This window comes from Canis lupus, chromosome 20 (genome assembly GCF_003254725.2).
Source record: "Canis lupus dingo isolate Sandy chromosome 20, ASM325472v2, whole genome shotgun sequence".
Classification (NCBI taxonomy): domain Eukaryota; kingdom Metazoa; phylum Chordata; class Mammalia; order Carnivora; family Canidae; genus Canis; species Canis lupus.
In genome coordinates, this window is record NC_064262.1 from 24,676,586 (window position 1) to 24,695,667 (window position 19,082).

At 38.5% G+C, this 19,082-nt stretch overlaps 1 protein-coding gene and 1 long non-coding RNA gene across 3 annotated transcripts in view; one reads left to right on the plus strand and one right to left on the minus strand.

The window, feature by feature from the left end:
- The window catches only part of LOC118351624 (uncharacterized), a 107,542-nt gene that overhangs the window by 31,147 nt on the left and 57,313 nt on the right, over nt 1-19,082 (plus strand). The window lies entirely within an intron of this gene.
- Nucleotides 390-12,137, minus strand: KBTBD8 (kelch repeat and BTB domain containing 8). 2 transcript variants are annotated; one of them, XM_025456516.3, is made up of 4 exons: nt 11,979-12,137; nt 11,127-11,337; nt 6,343-7,457; nt 390-3,678 (listed from the first exon to the last, which is right to left on the minus strand). In XM_025456516.3, exons 1-4 carry the CDS (start codon nt 11,992-11,994, stop codon nt 3,215-3,217), a joined length of 1,806 nt encoding a protein of 601 aa, XP_025312301.1. In that variant the 5' UTR covers nt 11,995-12,137; the 3' UTR covers nt 390-3,214. The 2 variants fall into 2 exon arrangements, with proteins under 2 accessions (XP_025312301.1, XP_025312302.1); XM_025456517.3 differs by lacking the exon at nt 11,979-12,137 and adding an exon at nt 11,502-11,775.

The window sequence follows — 19,082 nt, forward strand, 5'->3', positions numbered from 1 at the left end:
AAAGCGAAGAAGACAGACAAGGTAGGCTAGTTTAGTTTCCGCTGATAGTGGTGCATAGTGGTACGTGGTCAGAGTCTAGGTATATTTTGAAGGAAGAGGCAACAGGATTTTCTGATGGACTGGATGTGAAGTGTGAGAGAGGAGTGGAATGACCAAGTTCAGGCCAAACCAAAGAGAACAAAGGAATTACTGATATATGCAAGCTTGCTTTTGAATTTAAGGAGCATTATCTAAGGTGATATTAACTAGTTCATCTTGTACCAGAGGCCAAATATTTGATAGATTAAAATCTTATTTCATTCCACTATGACAGAAGGTATTTCATGTTTTTCACCAACTTTTAATTCTGTGGAACTCGCTAGGCAGAGGTCAAGTTACAACAATGGAAGTTTTTAATGAGAAAAGGTTTTATTATAAGAAACAATGCCATCAGTAAAAATGCATAAAATTGTGCAATTATGGCAAAATGTTTAAAAATATCTACACATTTGCCCCCAAAGGACTACAGTACTTACTCCATACCTGAGCACTGAACATTGAATGCCATTTGAAACTGCTTCACATAGGGAATCTGATTCCTTGCAGAGCACACCCACTTCTCCTCATGCACCAGAGAAATCAGCCAGATGCTTAAGCATCAACTTTGTAGGATAACAGAAAACAAAGATGGAAAATAAAGAATACAGTTTCTACTTTCCTATAACATAGTTATACCAAGTCCAGTTTTCAATATGTAAAAAATATATAGGAAAGTGCTACATACATTCTTCAAATGCAAAAACAAAGTTCAAGTGGGACTGGCATATGTTAGCCTATATTTTACTTCTGTAGTCCCCATTGTGCCTTTTACTTATATTCCCATTATACTATGCAAATGTACCTTAAATATCTAAACATATATACCCACACAAATTACTAATCTTAGCTCTCTAGGACCTCTTCTGAAATCATTTTAAAAGTGGCAAAATATCCCAGTTATATAATTTAAACAAATAGTTCTTCATACAAAATTCAATATATATTCTACTCCCATAGCAAATTCTAAACCTTGGCTTTGACACACTATACTTGGATCACACCCCCAGTATAAATAGTTATAGCAAAGGATCAACTGTTGTGCAGATGAACAGAATAAATCTGCAGAATTAACCACAGTATATTGTACTCCTATATATCACACGGCACATGTAAATTGTTAACTCACTGTTCTATGTCATGTTTTCAAGTAACACATTTTTCTAAATAAATACAGAAGATTGTCAAAAAGCGGCAGGAAATCTCAGATATTCAACACAGCTTTCAAAAATAAATTACATGAACATCTCTTGCAAAAGTTAGTTTTGTCTTCTCCTCCCCTCCGCAATGCAACACTGGAAAGATGCTTCAAAACACTCACAGCAAAAGCCCCAAAACAGCATGTAAGTAAAGAAAAACTAAAGAGAAAAAAAAAAAACAGGTGGTTGACAAAGTTTATAAAGAGATTATTGACATACTATCAAGGCCAATAAGAAACCACATATCCAACTTCCCAAGACTAGATTTTAAAATGTTAATTCTATAAATGCTGTCCACTTTAAATTCTGCTTCAGAAAACATTCCTTACTTGTAGAGGTCAAGGACAAGCAGTTTGGAAAGTTTCTGAAAAACGAGGTATGTGATGCAAAGAGGCAATGTTTTAAATTTGTTTCACAGTATCACATTTCAATTTGTGCAAGAGTTTTTAATACAAACCATGCCAGTTTGTTTTCTTTAAGAGAATCAAAATGTTCTACTTGAGGACAGACTGTGGGCTATCCTTATGTCCTTTATCAGTTATTCTAGGCATAGTAAAAAACAAGTTACTGATCCAAATATCTGCCTTAGGTATTACAAGTGAGTTGGTTTGTCCTTTATGTCACTATTACTGACTGTTAGAAATCCATCCGTTAAGTAGGAAAAGCGATTTAGTACCTACAATGCTATGATTATACTCACCCTTTCCTTCTCAATTACTTTCAGCTAGAACAAGGTTTTCAATGTAAAAATATACATTACTAAGTGCAAAAATGAGAAAACAACAACAAAAAAAAGTGAGGTTTTAATGGTCATATGTAACGTAAAAGCCATTAAATTAGATCAACTGAAGGAGTTTTAGGTTTCTGGAAAACAAAATCGTAAAAGCAAGTAGAAAACTTCACATTATGCTCTGTGCAGAAGAGAAATAAGTTACCTTTCACTGTACCGATAATGAAGGGATGGGTGGAGGATGGGAAAGGAGGTTGGGCAACAAAATGGCCCATGTTAGTGCAAACTGAGTGTCATGTTCTCACTATTCTAAAACTGAGTCCAGTTAGAGATCTTGCTATCACTTAAGCAGAGAATCTTGTGAAATCACAAGAGTTCAACAGGTAAAGTACTATGCCACAAAACCAGCATACCAACTTGAAAGGTAAGCACAGGCTCAAACAACTTCAACCCATAGAGCTAGACCCATGAATTCACTTATACTAGCACCAGCCACCTGCGAATTTAAGCCCTTTTCGGGATTCGTAAATAATGAGACAGTGTCAGCACTTGAAAAAGTTATCAACAACAACAACAACAACAATAAAAACAACTGCTACTTTAAAACTTTAGCTTAACTTAAAGTTACATGGGAAATATGAAACAAGCAGAGTAAAAGCTCTTTCTTAGACGGATTTGTTTTCCATCAACCTACTCTAAAAACACACTTAAATCTCAGTACACTTGAAAACAGTACACAAATATATTATAGAATGAGGATCTAAGTTAGTGCTTCTCTGTGTTGGAGAGGTCACAGCTAAAGTCCTAGTGATATTGCCTCAAATTTTTACCCGTATTTAAAATAAAAAGTCACAACAAACTAGTTTGGATGTCTCTAACCATAATACCCTAACTGCTCTTATAAGAGTGCATAGTTGTTGATTCATCTGGTATCTCAGTGATGAATTATCACAAAATTCTAGAATGAAAATGATTACTATATACCAGAAAAAAAATGCTGATAATTGCACTTTGTTACCTTTTGCTTAATGAAATGAAAACATCACAAGGATGAAAAGAAATCCCTCTCTACACTGTAATCTTTAAGAGCACCCATTGCCATGTACAAACTCTCTCAGCTTCTTAAATACTGACAGCACTTCTTGTATCATTGAAAGACTAAGTTCTCCAAGCACAAGATGCCAGTGAGCTCACTAAGGCCTGCTACTCATTAAAGTACTTTCTGAAGACACTGAGGGTAGAGTTTAGCAACAGCACATTCAAAATGCCGGCCAAGGTCCCAGAGGCGATCTGGGGTCTCGTACACTTTCATCCATTGGTCAGTGATGTCATCATATTGGTAAAGGGAATTTTTCCTGCTGGTTCTGAAGACATGTTCTTCAACGGTCACTTGAGTAGCTCGAACAAATAAATGCAGTTTATTCTGGAAAAGTACCAGTTTAAGGTATGGATTGATGGACTCATCACATGGAAAGTCCTTCTTCCGAGTCCATTTATTTAGCTCAATATCATAGGCTTCTACAGTAAACATTCGTTGATGATTTCCACAGGTTCCAGCTATGTAGTAGATAGAGTCCTTGTAGACAGCTGCTAAGCCCTGGATTCTAGGCACAGTCATGGGGGTTAAAAAACCCCAGTAGTCTTTTTGAGGCTCATAGAAGAGGAAAAATTCTCCTAAAAAAAAGAAAAGAAAGAAAGAAAGAAAGAAAGAAAACCAAGAATATATACATTTACATGTCTCTTTTTGGTTAGATGAACCGAAAGCATAATTTTTGAAAAACATAATTTTCTGAATCTTTCACTTTCTAAAATATTTCTTTTATAATCTCCAGAGATACATTATATAGTATAATATAACTTAAAACTTCTTCATTCCACAGCAGAACATAACCTAATATTATAGTCAACCTGATTTGGGGCTTTGTAGTAGGGAGGTATAAGGAGTTACTTTGGCTTGGAGGCAGAATAATAGTTGAAAGCTTGGCTCCATTTATTCCATTCACTTGTATATTTCAGAAAATTTATTTTAAGCCAGCTCTAAAAGAGCATTATCACTAATGGTTAGTCGGTAAGATCAAAGTATGTATACAGCTTCATCATGAATAAGCCACTACACATTTATATGCTAATTAATTAGAAGATAGCACATGGAATTGTTCAGATTTATGTCTATGGGCCATTAATATGTTTCCTTTAGTGCTGCTATAACACAAATCGTTAAGAGGACAAAACATGGCTTTGATAAGATAGAAAACACACAGTTCATGGAGTTGACTTCAGGTCACTTTCAATTCTATTTTGATGATAAAAGGGTGTGGCTGAGTCAGACTGCCAATATAAAAATGTCTAAAAGAATTAAACTAGTGAAGATTTACAAGAATTTGGCTAGCTATAATATTTGTATAAAATCCTTGATTTAAAAATCTGGATCTTTTATGGACATTAAGTGATATTCCAGTAGCCGCATATAGTGCAGCATAAGCCTCTATTTATATCAACTTTATTTATATAAAGAAGCTTTGTTTAGATTAGAAATACCTACTTCTAAATTGAGCTTCCCCTTCAAAACTGTTTTGAACGAGGTTTACTCTTATCTACAAACGTAACTGCCTACTTAGTAACACTATAATTTCAATTTTTCTTAGAAGAGCTTATTAAACCACCAGCTTTTGGTTGTATATATACCCTACCCTCATTGACTTTTTAAAAAAATATTTTATTTAAATTCAATTTACCAACATTACCCTCACTGAGTTTTAACAGGATTCTTAATAAAGACAATAGAAAACAAAACTTCCTAACATGCACTACCTCTCTACAAATTTCTTATAAAAAGATGACTCACAAGTTAATTTTTAAAATATGAAGTCTTCTTAATAACTTAAACCAGACAGCAATTAAGAAAACTAAATTTTAGAGCCTCAGATTTCTCTTATAGAAGATATAACCTCAGATTAAGCAATGTTCATTCCAGTCCTGAAATTCTATTAATTCATTGTTACTTTTAGTATTTACATTAATATATAACCTTTACCTTCCCACTGGAAGTCTTTTAATTAATTCTATCTAATGGTTAGCCAGCAAGACCAAAGTATATGTAGAGAAAGCTTCATCATACTGGATGATATAACCTGTCCAACCACCCTGGACAGATTATACATCCAGTCTTATCTTCCATATTCAGCAAGACGAGCAAACCTAATCATGCCCGTGCTTCTACTGAACTATAGTAAGGTACTAGATAGTTAATATTCCTTTTGGAGAATTAACTTGATATTGAAGTTTAAACAAGTGGGTTCAGGCATTTCTAGTCAAATAAAAGATGAGAGCGAAGAACATACTCTTAAATGGTGTAAGAGCTAAAAAATCATGTATATTTACACAGAATCGCTTTTTTCCTTGTTTTATAAACGAATAGTGTGAGGAAAACATATAAGCAATTAAGAAACCCAGAAGAGGAATAAGGATGCCAGTATTATCATCATCGCTTTCAACATTCAAGCAACTAAAATGTTTAAGGAGCCAAACACAGAGAAAACATTAGGTATCACAAATTAGAAGACCGGATCAAATATCTTACTTATACTTACTTGGTGCTTCTTTCTACTACTACTCTACACTCACCTTTGCCAGAGTATTAACCTTCAATAGTTTAAACAAAACACTTTTTAAAGCTAAATATATTAGATATAAATAGATGCTTATAATAACAAACGTAAAGAAAAAGGGGACATCTCAAAGCTTTTCAGTGAAAAAAAACTGAAAACATATTATGGAAGATATCATACACTGCAGTGAAATTAAAATCTAAAGACTGTAATTTCAAACTCTTTATAATTAAGTTTCATGACCTTCGCAATCATAAGGCTTATCGCAAAATTCTTTGTTCTTTCTTCTCCTTTAAACTAATCCAGTAAGTTCCATAAAAAGTACCTGCTAGGCACCTCTTGATTATGTATTATTGAAGAGTAAAACAGTCATGTATCAAGCTTTCTCTCCTAGTCTTAAAAATGGCTCTGAAAGTCTTCCCAAAATGTTGAACTGGTATTTCACTAAATTATGTTTTCAAAAATACTCATTCCACAGGATGTCAAAACACAGTTAAGAACATAAAAAACTTACAAAATCATTTTAGTAACTTAAAGATGCCTGCCTTTTTTGATTCAAAAATCTATTGCCTTTATACATCCTTTAAAGAACAGACTGTTGCAGCAGTTTATGATAAGAAAGCCAGAGGAGTCCTCAATTAACAAGAACAAACATCTGTTTTAGTATAAGTAAGTAAACCACTTTTGACCTGCTACCCTCTCCTGGAGAATAAACCAGTCAGGCACCTACCCTGTAAAACATAGATCTTCTCTTTGTACTCCACAGCGTTATGAAACTCCATTGCAACAGGCATTGCGCAAACGCTGGTCCAGCAATTCTCCCTGCTGTCGTAGCACTCTACGGATTTTAGGGAGTTTCTCCCGTCACCTTCATAAACACGACCTCCAATTGCATACATCTTACCACAGCAATACACCAGTTTGCAGCCTATTCTGGCTCGCAGCAGGGGGGGTTTGGAGAGCCACCTATTGGTGGAATGGTCATACATCCAGAAATCATTTTCTGCCTTATGGTCGATGGAGACCTCACTGCTGCTTGGCCGGTACCCTCCTGCAATATAAATGTCATTATCTGGTGATACAAGAATCCCCACTTCTCTTAGATCATTTGGTGGTTTGCATAGTTTAAACACTCTTCCCGTGACTATATCTAGACAAGGCACTGTTTGCTTCTTTCCTGAGTGTTTGTGGGCAGCATCAAAACATATGATCATTTCAGATGCAGTCATTCCAAGTCTCTGTGTACAGCCATTGGTATTGGATGGGCCCTTTTCTACATAGCTCTTGGCTATAGCCTGTGCAAACTGAGGTGGGATTTTCTCTATAAAGGCATCTTCCATCAGGGGAAAACGTATGCATTTGGCAAAAATTTCTGGAAGGTGCGCTTCTCTTTCATTCTGTTCATGTTCAAACCACCTTACAATGCTTTCATAAACATGCTCTTCTCGGTCTACATTTAAATCATCACTGTCTAATATACTAATCAGTTGGTCTTTTGTCAACTGGAGAAACTCTTGTTCTTTGGTGACACACAGAAACTTTTTACGAATGTATTCTTTTGATCGATCTCCAAGTTCCTGATGACCATAATGATCAGCAAAGATGAAGACCCCAATAGAATTCTGTGGGTCTAAATGACTGATCATATACTTAGCACATTGGTCTTGGATGGAAGGAATCTGGAAGATGCTAGCTGCAGTGAACAAGGCTTGAACGTTGGCCTCTGTCAGAACCACTCTGGAGGTGTAGGCATAGTTCAACACTAAATCCATCGATTCAGCTTCAACACCAACTATTCGAACTTCTTTTTGAGTACTTTCTGTAAGGCCGCTAGTGAACATGGATCTAGGAAGGAAAGAATGATTAACAGTATATGTGCACTCCAAAAAAAAAATTATTGTGACAAAATTTTTAAAGTATGCAGTTACCACCAAGAAAATCTTGGAGACTGAAAAATACTTCCTATGGATTTCCTGATATTCTGAATGGGGGTAAAAGCTGATCATCTAGTATAAGGATTTAGGCTGGCTAATCTCAAAAATCCTATTCTCAGGGCCAGTCCACTTTATGCCAACTCTGAGAAAAAGAGAGTGTACCTAATCACGGCACCCCACAAGATGGCATGGAATACTCCAGGACACCTTGTTTTCCTTGGAGCCCCTATCCAGGCTTCTTGGTCAAGTTGCCTTAGGGGACCTGAGATCTTAACTCACCAGACCAATCAGAAAATTTAACAAAAAAAAAAAAAAAAAAAAAAAAAAAAGAAAATTTAACAATACCCATAGTATTGATACGTTAGCATTTATAGACTGTCTGATTAAACTTTTCATGTCTCAATGAAAATATACAAGGCAACCGGTCCTTTAAAAATCTTTAAAAATTTCATCTCAGAAAAATAAGATGTTCTTCAGAAGTTCATAATCTCTACCTACTTCCTTTTAAAACTATTATCTTTTGAATGCTTCCTTAATCATTATAAGGAATATAAAGAATATCACTTCACCTTCTCTTGGACATTTTGAAAATCTTTGCTTAAGGAAATATACTCAATGTTCTCAAAGCTACCACATTTTACCTATGTACATCTGAAAATAAATAAAGATTATGTAGGGTTAATAGAATGCACACTTCTAAAGAGAATTTAAGAATAATTAACGCTTTGGAGATAATGATTTTGAAAGTCTCCAGCTTTTGCCTTTGAAAGCAAGTTTTTATTCATTGATTTCTCATTCAAAATATCTGTGCATTTATGGGACTTTCTTGGCCAAAACATTAAGCAGTCAAAGGCCTAGCTCTGTATTTTAGTATTAGTCCCTTATATACATCATTTGCCTTCCCCCCTGTCCTGTAGGCTGCTTTTAAAATTAAATACAAAAAATTAAATCAAAGTTATTAAAAAAAAAAAAAAGGGAAAAAGGTTGTTTGCCCTAGGGTGCTTAGTAGATGTCTGTTGAAGAAGGTGACCTAACACCGATTGATATAAAGTTGTTTATACAGATCCAGACCCCTCTCATTTTGAAGTGCTAAATTATAAGAAAATACCATTAAATAGTTAATTTTAAAATACAATGAGCAACACTGGAGATAAGCAGGGTACAAGAATCCAGCTCGCTGCCTGGATTAACCATCTCTTAGTCCTACTTTGACATCTACAACGTAAATTTTAAGTTTCATATCACAATGGCTTTTTTTCATGATTGAAAACTAGATCTCCCAATGCATGAGCAGGTTTTCCATTTCAGGTGCTGAAAAACTCAGCTATACAGCAACCAATTAAAAAGAAAAATAAAGCCCTTCATTAGGCAAAGATTAACTCCCAAAGGAGAACATTACCACATACTCCTTTATCATGGGAACTCAACTGACTTGAATAGGCTGGTCTCACACACAGGCACAGTGTGACACTTGATGAGTTCTCTTCTGTTCTAACAGGATCTTTCTGTAAATGCTATGTAGAGATGGAGCACCTCCTCGCGCACAATCCCGAGCAGCAGAAAGTTTCCAATAATCATGCAAATTTTAATTTGGACAAGTCACTGGGACCATGAAACAACCATGCCAGATTTCAAGCTATTTTTATTTTTTTCCACCAGTGATGCAAGACTCAGAAACTATTAAGTATGTCTTCCTAGAGGCTCACATAAGGAGCAGCACCAGTGCCAAGAAACTTCTGTACAAAAACCTCTAGCAAGAGATAAGAACCTAATCCCTAAGTTTCCCAGCCAAATACCTTCATCTGAATCCATGTATCTTATTGCTTAGAAAGTTTTCCAAGCATTTCCTTAATTTCTTGTAATTAAGAAAATCAACTGTAGCATACTTCTTTTAAAGTGATTTGTCTAAGTCTTCAAACTAACTTTAGTTAAGTATGACATTTAAATGATACAAGCCAGAGTATAAAATTTCAGTAAGATACATTTTCCTACTTTCAAGCTTCAATTTTTAAAAAACTGTTCAAATCTAATATACAATAGAAACTTCTCAAAGGCAACTTTAAAGGGCGCTTGCTCTTGTTCATTAAAAGTTTTAATAGTGACTATGAAGCCTGACTCTGGAATCAAATCCAGCCTCTGTCACTTCGTCGTTAGAGGTCTTAGGCAGTCATTTAACTTCCCTGAACCTCAGTTTTTCATAAGTAAAATGGGAATAACTGTGTAAAGATGGGATTGTAAAGATATGTAAAGCAATATATGTAAAGTAAGCTTAGCCCAGAACTTGATCAGTATTAATTAGGACATATATTTAAATGCACAGACGAACTAACCATATCTAACAGATAGTCTGGATAAGTGAATCCCACCAGCAGTCCAAACTTCACCAGGCCAAACTTCATACCTTCTGTGCATGAGATTCTTCTTTTTTCCTTCCAGCTCACTCCCTTGTGATGGTTAATACTTAACAGTCCAATGACCTATCCCTAGGCAAGTCTAAATGGTTACATCACAAGCATCAGACTGAAGTGACTATATTTAACCCAGTATTCTGAGAAAGAGGAACCAGAAACTACTGCCTGGAACAGTATACTGCTATATGCTTATAAAGGCAAGCACCTTCAGAAGAAAAAAAACAACAACAGCAACAAACCACCTTTAGAGTGTAGTTGAGATTATCTAGCTGTCATTCGGGCACCAGTTTTGAACACTGAAGGACTTTAAAAAGTGAGCACTTGAAACAAAAGAAGTTGAACTCAAGACGGGAATTGTCTTTATCAGTGTTCTCCTCTTAAAAGTATAAAATTCTTTGTTAGACCCAAGTTTTGAAATATTGCTGTTCCAACTTTCGGATACACAAAGAGCGTAATGAGAATGAAAACCCGCAAACACTTCTGGAAACCATGGAAATAATCATTAGCCTGGAGCCTTAAGATGCATTCGTTCATTTTTATTTCATTGCTTTTACCCCAATGGCATTAAAACCACCTACTGAATGGTAATTCATTTTCGAAAGAAAGCACTATTTTGCTTTAAATGCTAAGAGTTACAGGCACCAGGGAACTGTGCCTCACGGACAAATTCTTGGAACAAATTCTAGACCAGCACTGTCCACTAAAACTTTCAGTGATGGAAATGCTCTATATCTGGGGCTGTACAATTGGCAGCCACTACCTCCATGCGGCTACTGAGCACTTTAACTGTGGTTAGTTTGCCTGGGGGACTGAATTCTTAATTTTATTCAATTTAAAACAATGACGTTTAAATAACCACATGTGGCTTGTGGCTGCCATGCTGAGAGCAGCACAGGGTCTAGATTTTGCAGTTATTTACCCGAAAGAAACAAAGAGAGACTCACTAACGTACAAACCAGCCACCTGGGTTCCAGAAGCATCCGTCAAGTCAAAAACAAGGGGCCCAATCAATAGAGCAGGGCCTGTTATTTACTTGGAGGGGGCAAACTGGTGGGTTTCATTTAATGGTCTCCTCTCCGTTTTTTATCATCAAGCGGGCAATACCGAGCGATGAAGGCAACCTCGGTGAAGATAAGCAAAGCGAAGCTTCTATACCATCATCGTCATACCTGAAGTAAGGGCTGATCGCAGCCAGGACGTTTCTGTGACAGGAGAAGGTTCTCCCGTGATCCACTTCCACTACAATGTCTGTCAACTGTCCTTCATCGTACATTGTTTTGAGTTGCTTGAGAATACTGCACGCATGGAAGGGGTCCATGGCATCGTTGGCTGTGTCCGAAGATGGAATCCCATTCGGCGTTGGGGAGGCCTTATTCAAATCTAGGAGAAAAAAAACAAAAACAAAAACAAAAAAAACAAAAAAACAAACCGAACGAACACAAGAAGTTCGGAGCCAGTTACGGCGTTCAGGCTCCCCATCCCCCACCCCTCCCCCTCCCCTCCCCCCTCCCTTCCCCCCCCACCCCCCCACACATCCTCCCCACCTCCAAAACTACATCTGTGTATACAGACAGCACCCAGTGGGGCCGCAGAGTGGGATCCGGGGGAGACGGCGCGGGGATGCGGGTCCAACACCCTCCGCTCCTGCGGGAGCCCGGCGAGCCCGCTGCCCCGTGCTCGCGGAGGGACCTGCAGGCGGCACCGGCGGCTCGGCCGGGAGCGGCGGAGCAGGAGCCTCACGAGGGAAGCTCGAAGGACGGCGGCCGCCGCTCAACCCCCTCAACCGCCTGCTGCACCGGTCGGAGCGGCGGCGGGTACCCGGCCTCCCCATCTCTGCCCGGCCGGACCGCCCACCGCCCTCCACGCCACCCATCCATCCTCCCTCCCCTCATCCCTCCCCACCTCCCCATCCCCATCCTTCCCTCACGCCTCTTCTGCGCCACCTCCCCAGCTCGCAGCCTGAGCCGGGACCCCGGCGCGCCCCCCCCGCAACACACCTCCCTAGCCACCGCACGACCCACCTGCCGACGCGGCCATTTCTCGACGGGGCCCCGGCTCCAGCTATTTAAAGAGGAAATGTCATTTCGCTTCTCCAGCTCCCGGGTTCCGGCTCTTCTAAGCTTCACCTGGCCAATGGGGTGGCCTAGGCATCCGGCTCCGCCCCCAGCCTCCGAGTTCTGCGCTCCGATTGGCCACGACCCGCGCTAGGCGCTTCGGGAAGTGTAGTTTTATTGCCCCCGCTCCCGCGTGGTCCGAGAAGGGCGGAGGCCCACGCCGGTGGTTTCTATTGGCTGCTTGCGGCGGAGGTGGAGAGCTGGGAACTCGCCAGCCTGTGTCTGTGGGGCGCGCGGTGCCTGCCGGGAAACGTAGTCTTCTGGCTGAGTAGAGCTGTCATTCTGAGGGGCTAGGGTAGGGAAAGCTCTTCAAGTGCAAATTTCCCCATTTTAGGCCTCTCTCCAGGCCCCTGGCTCGCCTTTCCTCTTTTTTTTTTTTTCCTTGCACCTTGTTCTTCATTCCCCAAACCTCTCGCCAGCAACTAGCTTCCGGTATGAAAACGGGCTCTGCGTGAGAGCTGTGAAACCAGAAAAATTAGGACCTGGCCAAGAGGGCTGTGGTCCAAAAACGCGGAGGAAATCTGACACTCCACCCTGAAGTAAAATATCAAGAGGCCCCAAAGCAAGCCGTTCTCTGATGAGTCACCTGTGACACCCAATTGAAATAGCATCTAGCATCGCCCCCCCCCCCACCCCCCCACCGGCCGAATGCTCTGGTTTCTGCAGATTCATTTGGTCTGCACGAGGTCTCTAACTCCCACCTGTGCCTTGCTTTCCTCGAGCGCCCGGAGAACACCTGTTCCACTTGCAAGAGCGCGAAAGCAGGCTGCAAGGGGATTCGGGATGCTTTCCTCTCTGCTCCTGGGAAGTGGAGGAGTTAGGATGCTAGAGAGCCTGGGATTTCCTTTGGAGAAATATTGGAGGGTGCTCCGAACCTGAAGACCTGGCTGCTCCCTTACTAAGTAGAGAAGACTTTTTAATTCTTGAGCGCTCAGGGCCTTCACCTGTACCATGCGAATCACCACGAGGATTCCGTCTGCTTCATAGGCTGCAAGCTTTTTGGGAGAAAGATGGGGACCCCTGGGTGGCTCGGCGGTTTAGCGCCGCCTTCGGCCCGGGGGTGTGATGCTAGAGACCTGGGATCGAGTCCCGCGTCGGGCTCCCTGCATGGAGCCTGCTTCTCCCTCTGCCTGCGTCTCTGCCTCTCTCTATGTCTATCATGAATAAATAAATAAATAAAATCTCAAAAAAAAAAAAGAATTTGGATTGTAAGTTGTGATGGAGAAAGAGAGAATGATGAAAAACAACCCAGCTCTCCTAGCTCTGCTGAAAACTTGAGAGCTCAAAAAATATATATGCTATAATTCCATTCAAATTAGCAAGAATTGAAGTTTCCTTGGGGCTGGGGTGTATGAACATTGATATACACTGTGTCTACACTCTGAGAGTACCCTGTAAGCCCTGTCTGTACGGCTCTGCATGAATAAGCTTGATGTAACTTTTGTTACTCAGAACTTTAAATTTCCATTTTTTTATGATCTTAATGCTGTTGCTTTCTAAGTTATGAAAATACTAGAGGTTTCTTCGCTTAACCATGTTGAAGATATTAAGACAAAGAGGGCATCAGTCCTTAGGGATTTAGCAAACAAAGATACAGGACATGCAATATTTAGTACATAATTTAAGTGAAATATCTGTCATCTAAAATTCAAATTTAATTGGGTGTTCTATATTTCAAGCCTGTTGAAATATAGATTTTCTTCTTTGTGTTTTGTTTCTGTCCTCATTATATATCTAAGCTTTAAGAAATTTGGCCAGTTTTCTTTTTCATTTCATTCTCACCTAATAGACTTGGCAATATTACTTAATTGATTAAAAGGAAGTTTTCTGAAATGTTTTTAAAGATTTTATTTATTTATTCATGAGAGACACACACACAGAGAGAGGCAGAGACACAGGCAGAGGGAGAAGCAGGCTCCATGCAGGGAGCCCGACGTGGGACTCTCCCCGGACTCCAGGATCACATCCTGGACCAAAGGCAGGTGCTAAACCGCTGAGCCACCTGGGCTGCCCTGATTTTTTAACTTACAAAAATTTCTGAAAATTTGGAATGGCAAAATATGAAGAACAAGGCTAATCTAAATATAAATGGGGAAAAAAGTGAACATTTATAATTACAAGGATGCCATTTATATGACACTGTAAATAGACTCCATTCTACTGGGCAGATGGCATTACATAGAAAGATTTCATCATCATTAGAAATACATTTAAAAAAAAAAAAGAATAAGGAGGAGAATGTAAAAATTGAGCCAACAGTCCCACACTATTCATTCTCAATGATCCTTAAGAATACAAAGGAGATTTTGTTTCAGGGTTGATACTAAATAGCCAAAGGCTACAGCTTTGTTTTTAAATGACTTTATTTCTAATTTTATAAGAACTTGCTGTCAATCTAGAAAGGCAGCAGCAGAGGTAAACCAGTTTTCTTAATGCATTAAGAGCTATATTATCCTATGAAGCAAGTTCTCATGTATTTAGAATTTAAAGCAAAATGTAGTAAGAATGAACATTGAAAAAGCAAACCATATATATGAACCTCTATTGGTTCAAATTAGATACTTAAAGCTTTATTATTTTAATATTTATTACCTAAGAACTAAAAAGAAAGAAGTTTGCTATAATCGTGGTTGTTTGACAGTGGAAAAGTCTTTGCATTAAATTCTAGCAAAGATGAAGGATTGTGAAAACAGCAAATTTGGAAAATGAGAAAATCGCACAGTCACCTTGTTTCATTTCAGTTTTTTTTTATGCTTCCACTTTAAGAGAATGACTTTTAGCAATTATCAGCTGTGCCCAGGCTACTGTTGACAATAATACCACACAAGAATGATAGCAACCCTGATGAAGAAGGTATAAATGAAATAGGACACCACTCTGCAAATCGATTCTGCTGTTTTCCAATTTCCCTGTTCAGTACTGGTTGAAGCTGTGAAATTGGCCAGAGCAATGTAAAATGAAAGTAAAGAGAGAATACCTGTGACTGTTACCTTTTAACAAATGACATCCTCCTGTATTTATCCTTTTCAGGCTATAGCTACAGCAAACTGAGATATTTTTCCTTGCTAAAGACTTTTATGTTGGCTGACTTAATGCTTTAAATGAAGCAATAGAAGTTATTATTTGAATATAAATGTAATACATATCACATACTGAAAAAGGGGTTTGTAATGTCTAGAACATTATATACTTCATAGAATTTTGTTTCTTTTAAACACAAAACTCTAAGCAGATAGTAACATCAGGTTTACTGATTGTACATTACTGGCCTCAGTTATATTTTAATTTTTGAAATTTCATTTTTAAATAATTTCTACATCCATTGTGGGGCTCAGAATTATTGCCCTGAGATCAAAGAAGATCAAAAGTCAGATGCTCTTCCACCTGAGCCAGCCAGGTGCCCCTCCCTGTGTGTTAATTTTAATTCCCTTGAGGTTAATTTTAATTCCCTTGAGGCTTCAACAGATTAGTAACTGGAAGACTGCCTTTTGTGAGTCACTGAATTTGATCATACTAAGGGATATTAAAACACATTAACTTGTCTTTTAAGTGTTTGAAATTTAGCACATATATGAAAAACAAGAGACTGTAAAATTAGTGGCAAGGATATTCAATTCCTCAAAAATATTTATTACCATCCCCCAATCTACATTCTGGGCAGGCACTGTATAAAGTAATGTTCCTGAAATCAAAACAATAATTATCGATTACGTAGAGAGAGACTGAATGTTTGTGTACCTTCAAAATTCAGCAGTTTAGGACTGCCTTCAGCCCAGGGCCTGATCCTGGAGATCCAGGATCGAGTCCCACATCAGGGTCCCTGAATGGAGCCTGCTTCTGCCTCTGCCTGTGACTCTGCCTCTCTCTCTCTCTGTATGTGTCTCTCATGAATAAATAAATAAAATCTTTTAAAGAAAATTCATGTTGAAACCTGATCCCCAGGAGGAGACGCCTGGGTGGCTCAGGGTCCAGCATCTGCCTCTGGATCAGGGCATGATCCCGGGGGTCCTAGGATGGAGTCCCACATCGGGCTCCCTGCATGGAGCCTGCTTCTCCCTCAGCCTATGTTTCTGCCTCTCTCTCTCTTTGTGTCTCTCATGAATAAATAAATAAAATCTTGAAGAAAAAAAAAAAAAGAAAGAAAGAAATGAAACCTGATCCCCAATGGGATGGTATTTGATGAGCAACCTTTTGGGGGTGATTAGGTTATGAAGGTAGAGCCTTCATGAATGGGACTAGTGCCCTTATAATAGAGACCCAGGGAGTTAACACCATGTGAGGACACAGAGAGAGGACAGCTATTCATGAAACAGGATAAGAACCTCACTAGAAACAAAATCTGCCAGAGCCTTGATCTTAGATTTCCCAGATTCCAGAACTGTGAGAAATTTCTATTGCTGATAAACCACCTAATCTATGGTTCTGTTATAGAAGCCTGACTATACTAAAGTGTGTGTATATGTGTGCTATAAGGTATATAGTAATCATATGTGTATAATATCATATAACACACATATGATTCCTAACTTCAAAGACCTTATGATTTATCTATTGAGATAAAACATGAAAATTCACATTTTCACATGAAAATCAATATTCACAAGAAAAAATCAATTAAACAATGAGGACAGAGGGCAGCCCCTAATTAGAATATAATAACTATTTCACAAAATTAAAATAAAAGATTTCCAAAGAGACATGATATTTTGTCCAGCTGGTGTGGGATTTCAGCTGGACGTCAAAGGAGGCTACACCACAGAAATATTCACAAAAGGAATAGTGTATGTCCTTACCCATTTGCTATATCTTGGCTTGACCTACAAGAAAAAGCATTTATTCATTCATACTTTAACATCAATAGTGGTTAATTCAGGGCTTAAACTAAGAAAGGGAGTCCATGGCTATGTGTTATCTACATTATTTCATTTAATTTCATGTTTTAATTAAATTTTATAAGAATAGTGTTACAAATGAAGAGACTAAATCCTGAAGAATTTAAATAATTTGTACATAGTCATATAGAGATATTTGGCTCCAAAGGCAACTCTCTTTTGACTACAATATATAAAGATCCTGAGGTATAAGACAGAACATTGAGGGACACCTGGGGGGCTTCAGCGGTTAAGCTCTGCTTTCAGCTCAGGGCCTGATCTTGGAGTTCAGGGATCCAGTCCCACATCGGGCTCCCGGAGGGAAGCCTGTTGCTCCCTCTGCCTATGTCTCTGCCTCTCTCTCTCTCTCTCTCTCTCTCTCTCTCTCTCTGTGTCTCTCATGAATAAATAAATAAAATCTTTAAAAAAAATTGAAAGTAGTGTTGGGATGCTTGGGTGGCTCAGTGGTTGAGCCTCTGTCTTTGGCTTAGGTAGTGATCCTGGAGACCTGGGAGTAAGTCCCCCGCATGGGGCTCCCCACAGGGGGTCTGCTCCTCCCTCTGCCTATGTCTTTGCCTCTCTCTCTGTCTCTCAAATAAATAAATGAATATAAATACATATTTTTAAAAAAAGAAAGGTGGTGTAATATTTTTTCCTCCATTACACAGGTCTAGTTCTGTATCAAACCATGGTCAATTACTATCTGCTAGTATTTACCATAAATGGACAGCACTATTGGTATATATTTGAGATACTTTTATGCCCCCCAAGAAATGGGGAGAAAAAAATTAAAGTCAGAGGGAAATAGTCATACTGTTAATTTGATTTTGTCGGACTAAACTGATAGATTTAGAGGTATAGTAATGTAGTATTTTTATCTTTCCACTAAATAATTAAATAAAATGGTTAAATATGTATATTAATGATTAATCATTAATATTTATTAAGTTGACTATGCTTTACTATTCTACTGCAAGACTGAATTATTGTACAAGACTGGAGACTGAATGGAATTACCCTATTGGACCTTTAAGTTATTTGATAATATTTAAGCTTAAAATACTGTTAGAACCAAGGCCACTGTCAAACATGAGACATCAACACCTGTCCCTGTTTGAAGATTATTTTATAATCCAAATGGAATGAATGAAATTAAACAATAATTGTTGATTCTTTCTAACCTCAATCATGATCTGAATTTTTTTTTAAGCTCATGAAATCACTAAGAAGCCAAATGGCAAGGGATATCAGGGGGCAGTAGTCTTCAACATGTAGACACAAGAAATGAAATTCTTGTGGAATAGGCATCAGAAATAGGAAAGGAGTACATTAAACACAGCAGAGAAAACACAGAGGATAAGGAGTTAATTGTACTTTAATCCCCCAAATAATCAAATATTTATAAAGCAAATTTGTTGGTGTACCACAGTAATTGCAAGAATATTTAATTTTTATTTCTGGTTGTTGTACCACAGAGTTTCTAAATCTCAGCAGGATTGACATTTGCTGCCAGATTACTCCTTGTCATGGCAGAAGGAGAGGGGGACTGTCCTGTGCATTATTAGGTATTTAGCAGTATCCCTGGTCTCTATCCACTAGTTCCCAGTGGCACCTTCCACAAAGATATGACGACCAAAAATGTCCCCAGAGATTCTCAAATGTCCCTTATGGGAAAAATTGTCCCAAGTTGAGAGCCACTAAATCATTAAATAAAATGGTTAAATATGTACATATATAATTAACAATGGCAGATAATGACTGCAATTAATTCTTTAAAATTTTTCATGGTATAATAACCTATTTGCAGCTTGCTCATACTTAAACCTGAGCGGGCACTTAGGGATGCAGCTATATTCCTGTGGTATAGGCTCATCATCAGTGATCTCTAGCCTTGCTAAGGATAAGAGAAGAGGAACCAAACAACCCTCATAAGTGTTGTGAATGCAAATGTCTGTGGCATGAAAGCCAGCATGTATATGTAAGGATAGACTAAAGTAGGGGATTTAAGTAGCTTACATCACCAAAATTTCATTATTCACTCTTGTCCAACACAAACAAGCAGGGATTCTGTTCATTGCAATCTTTCAGAGACCCAGACTGATGGAGCAGCCACCATTACAAATGTTCTTGGTCATTACAC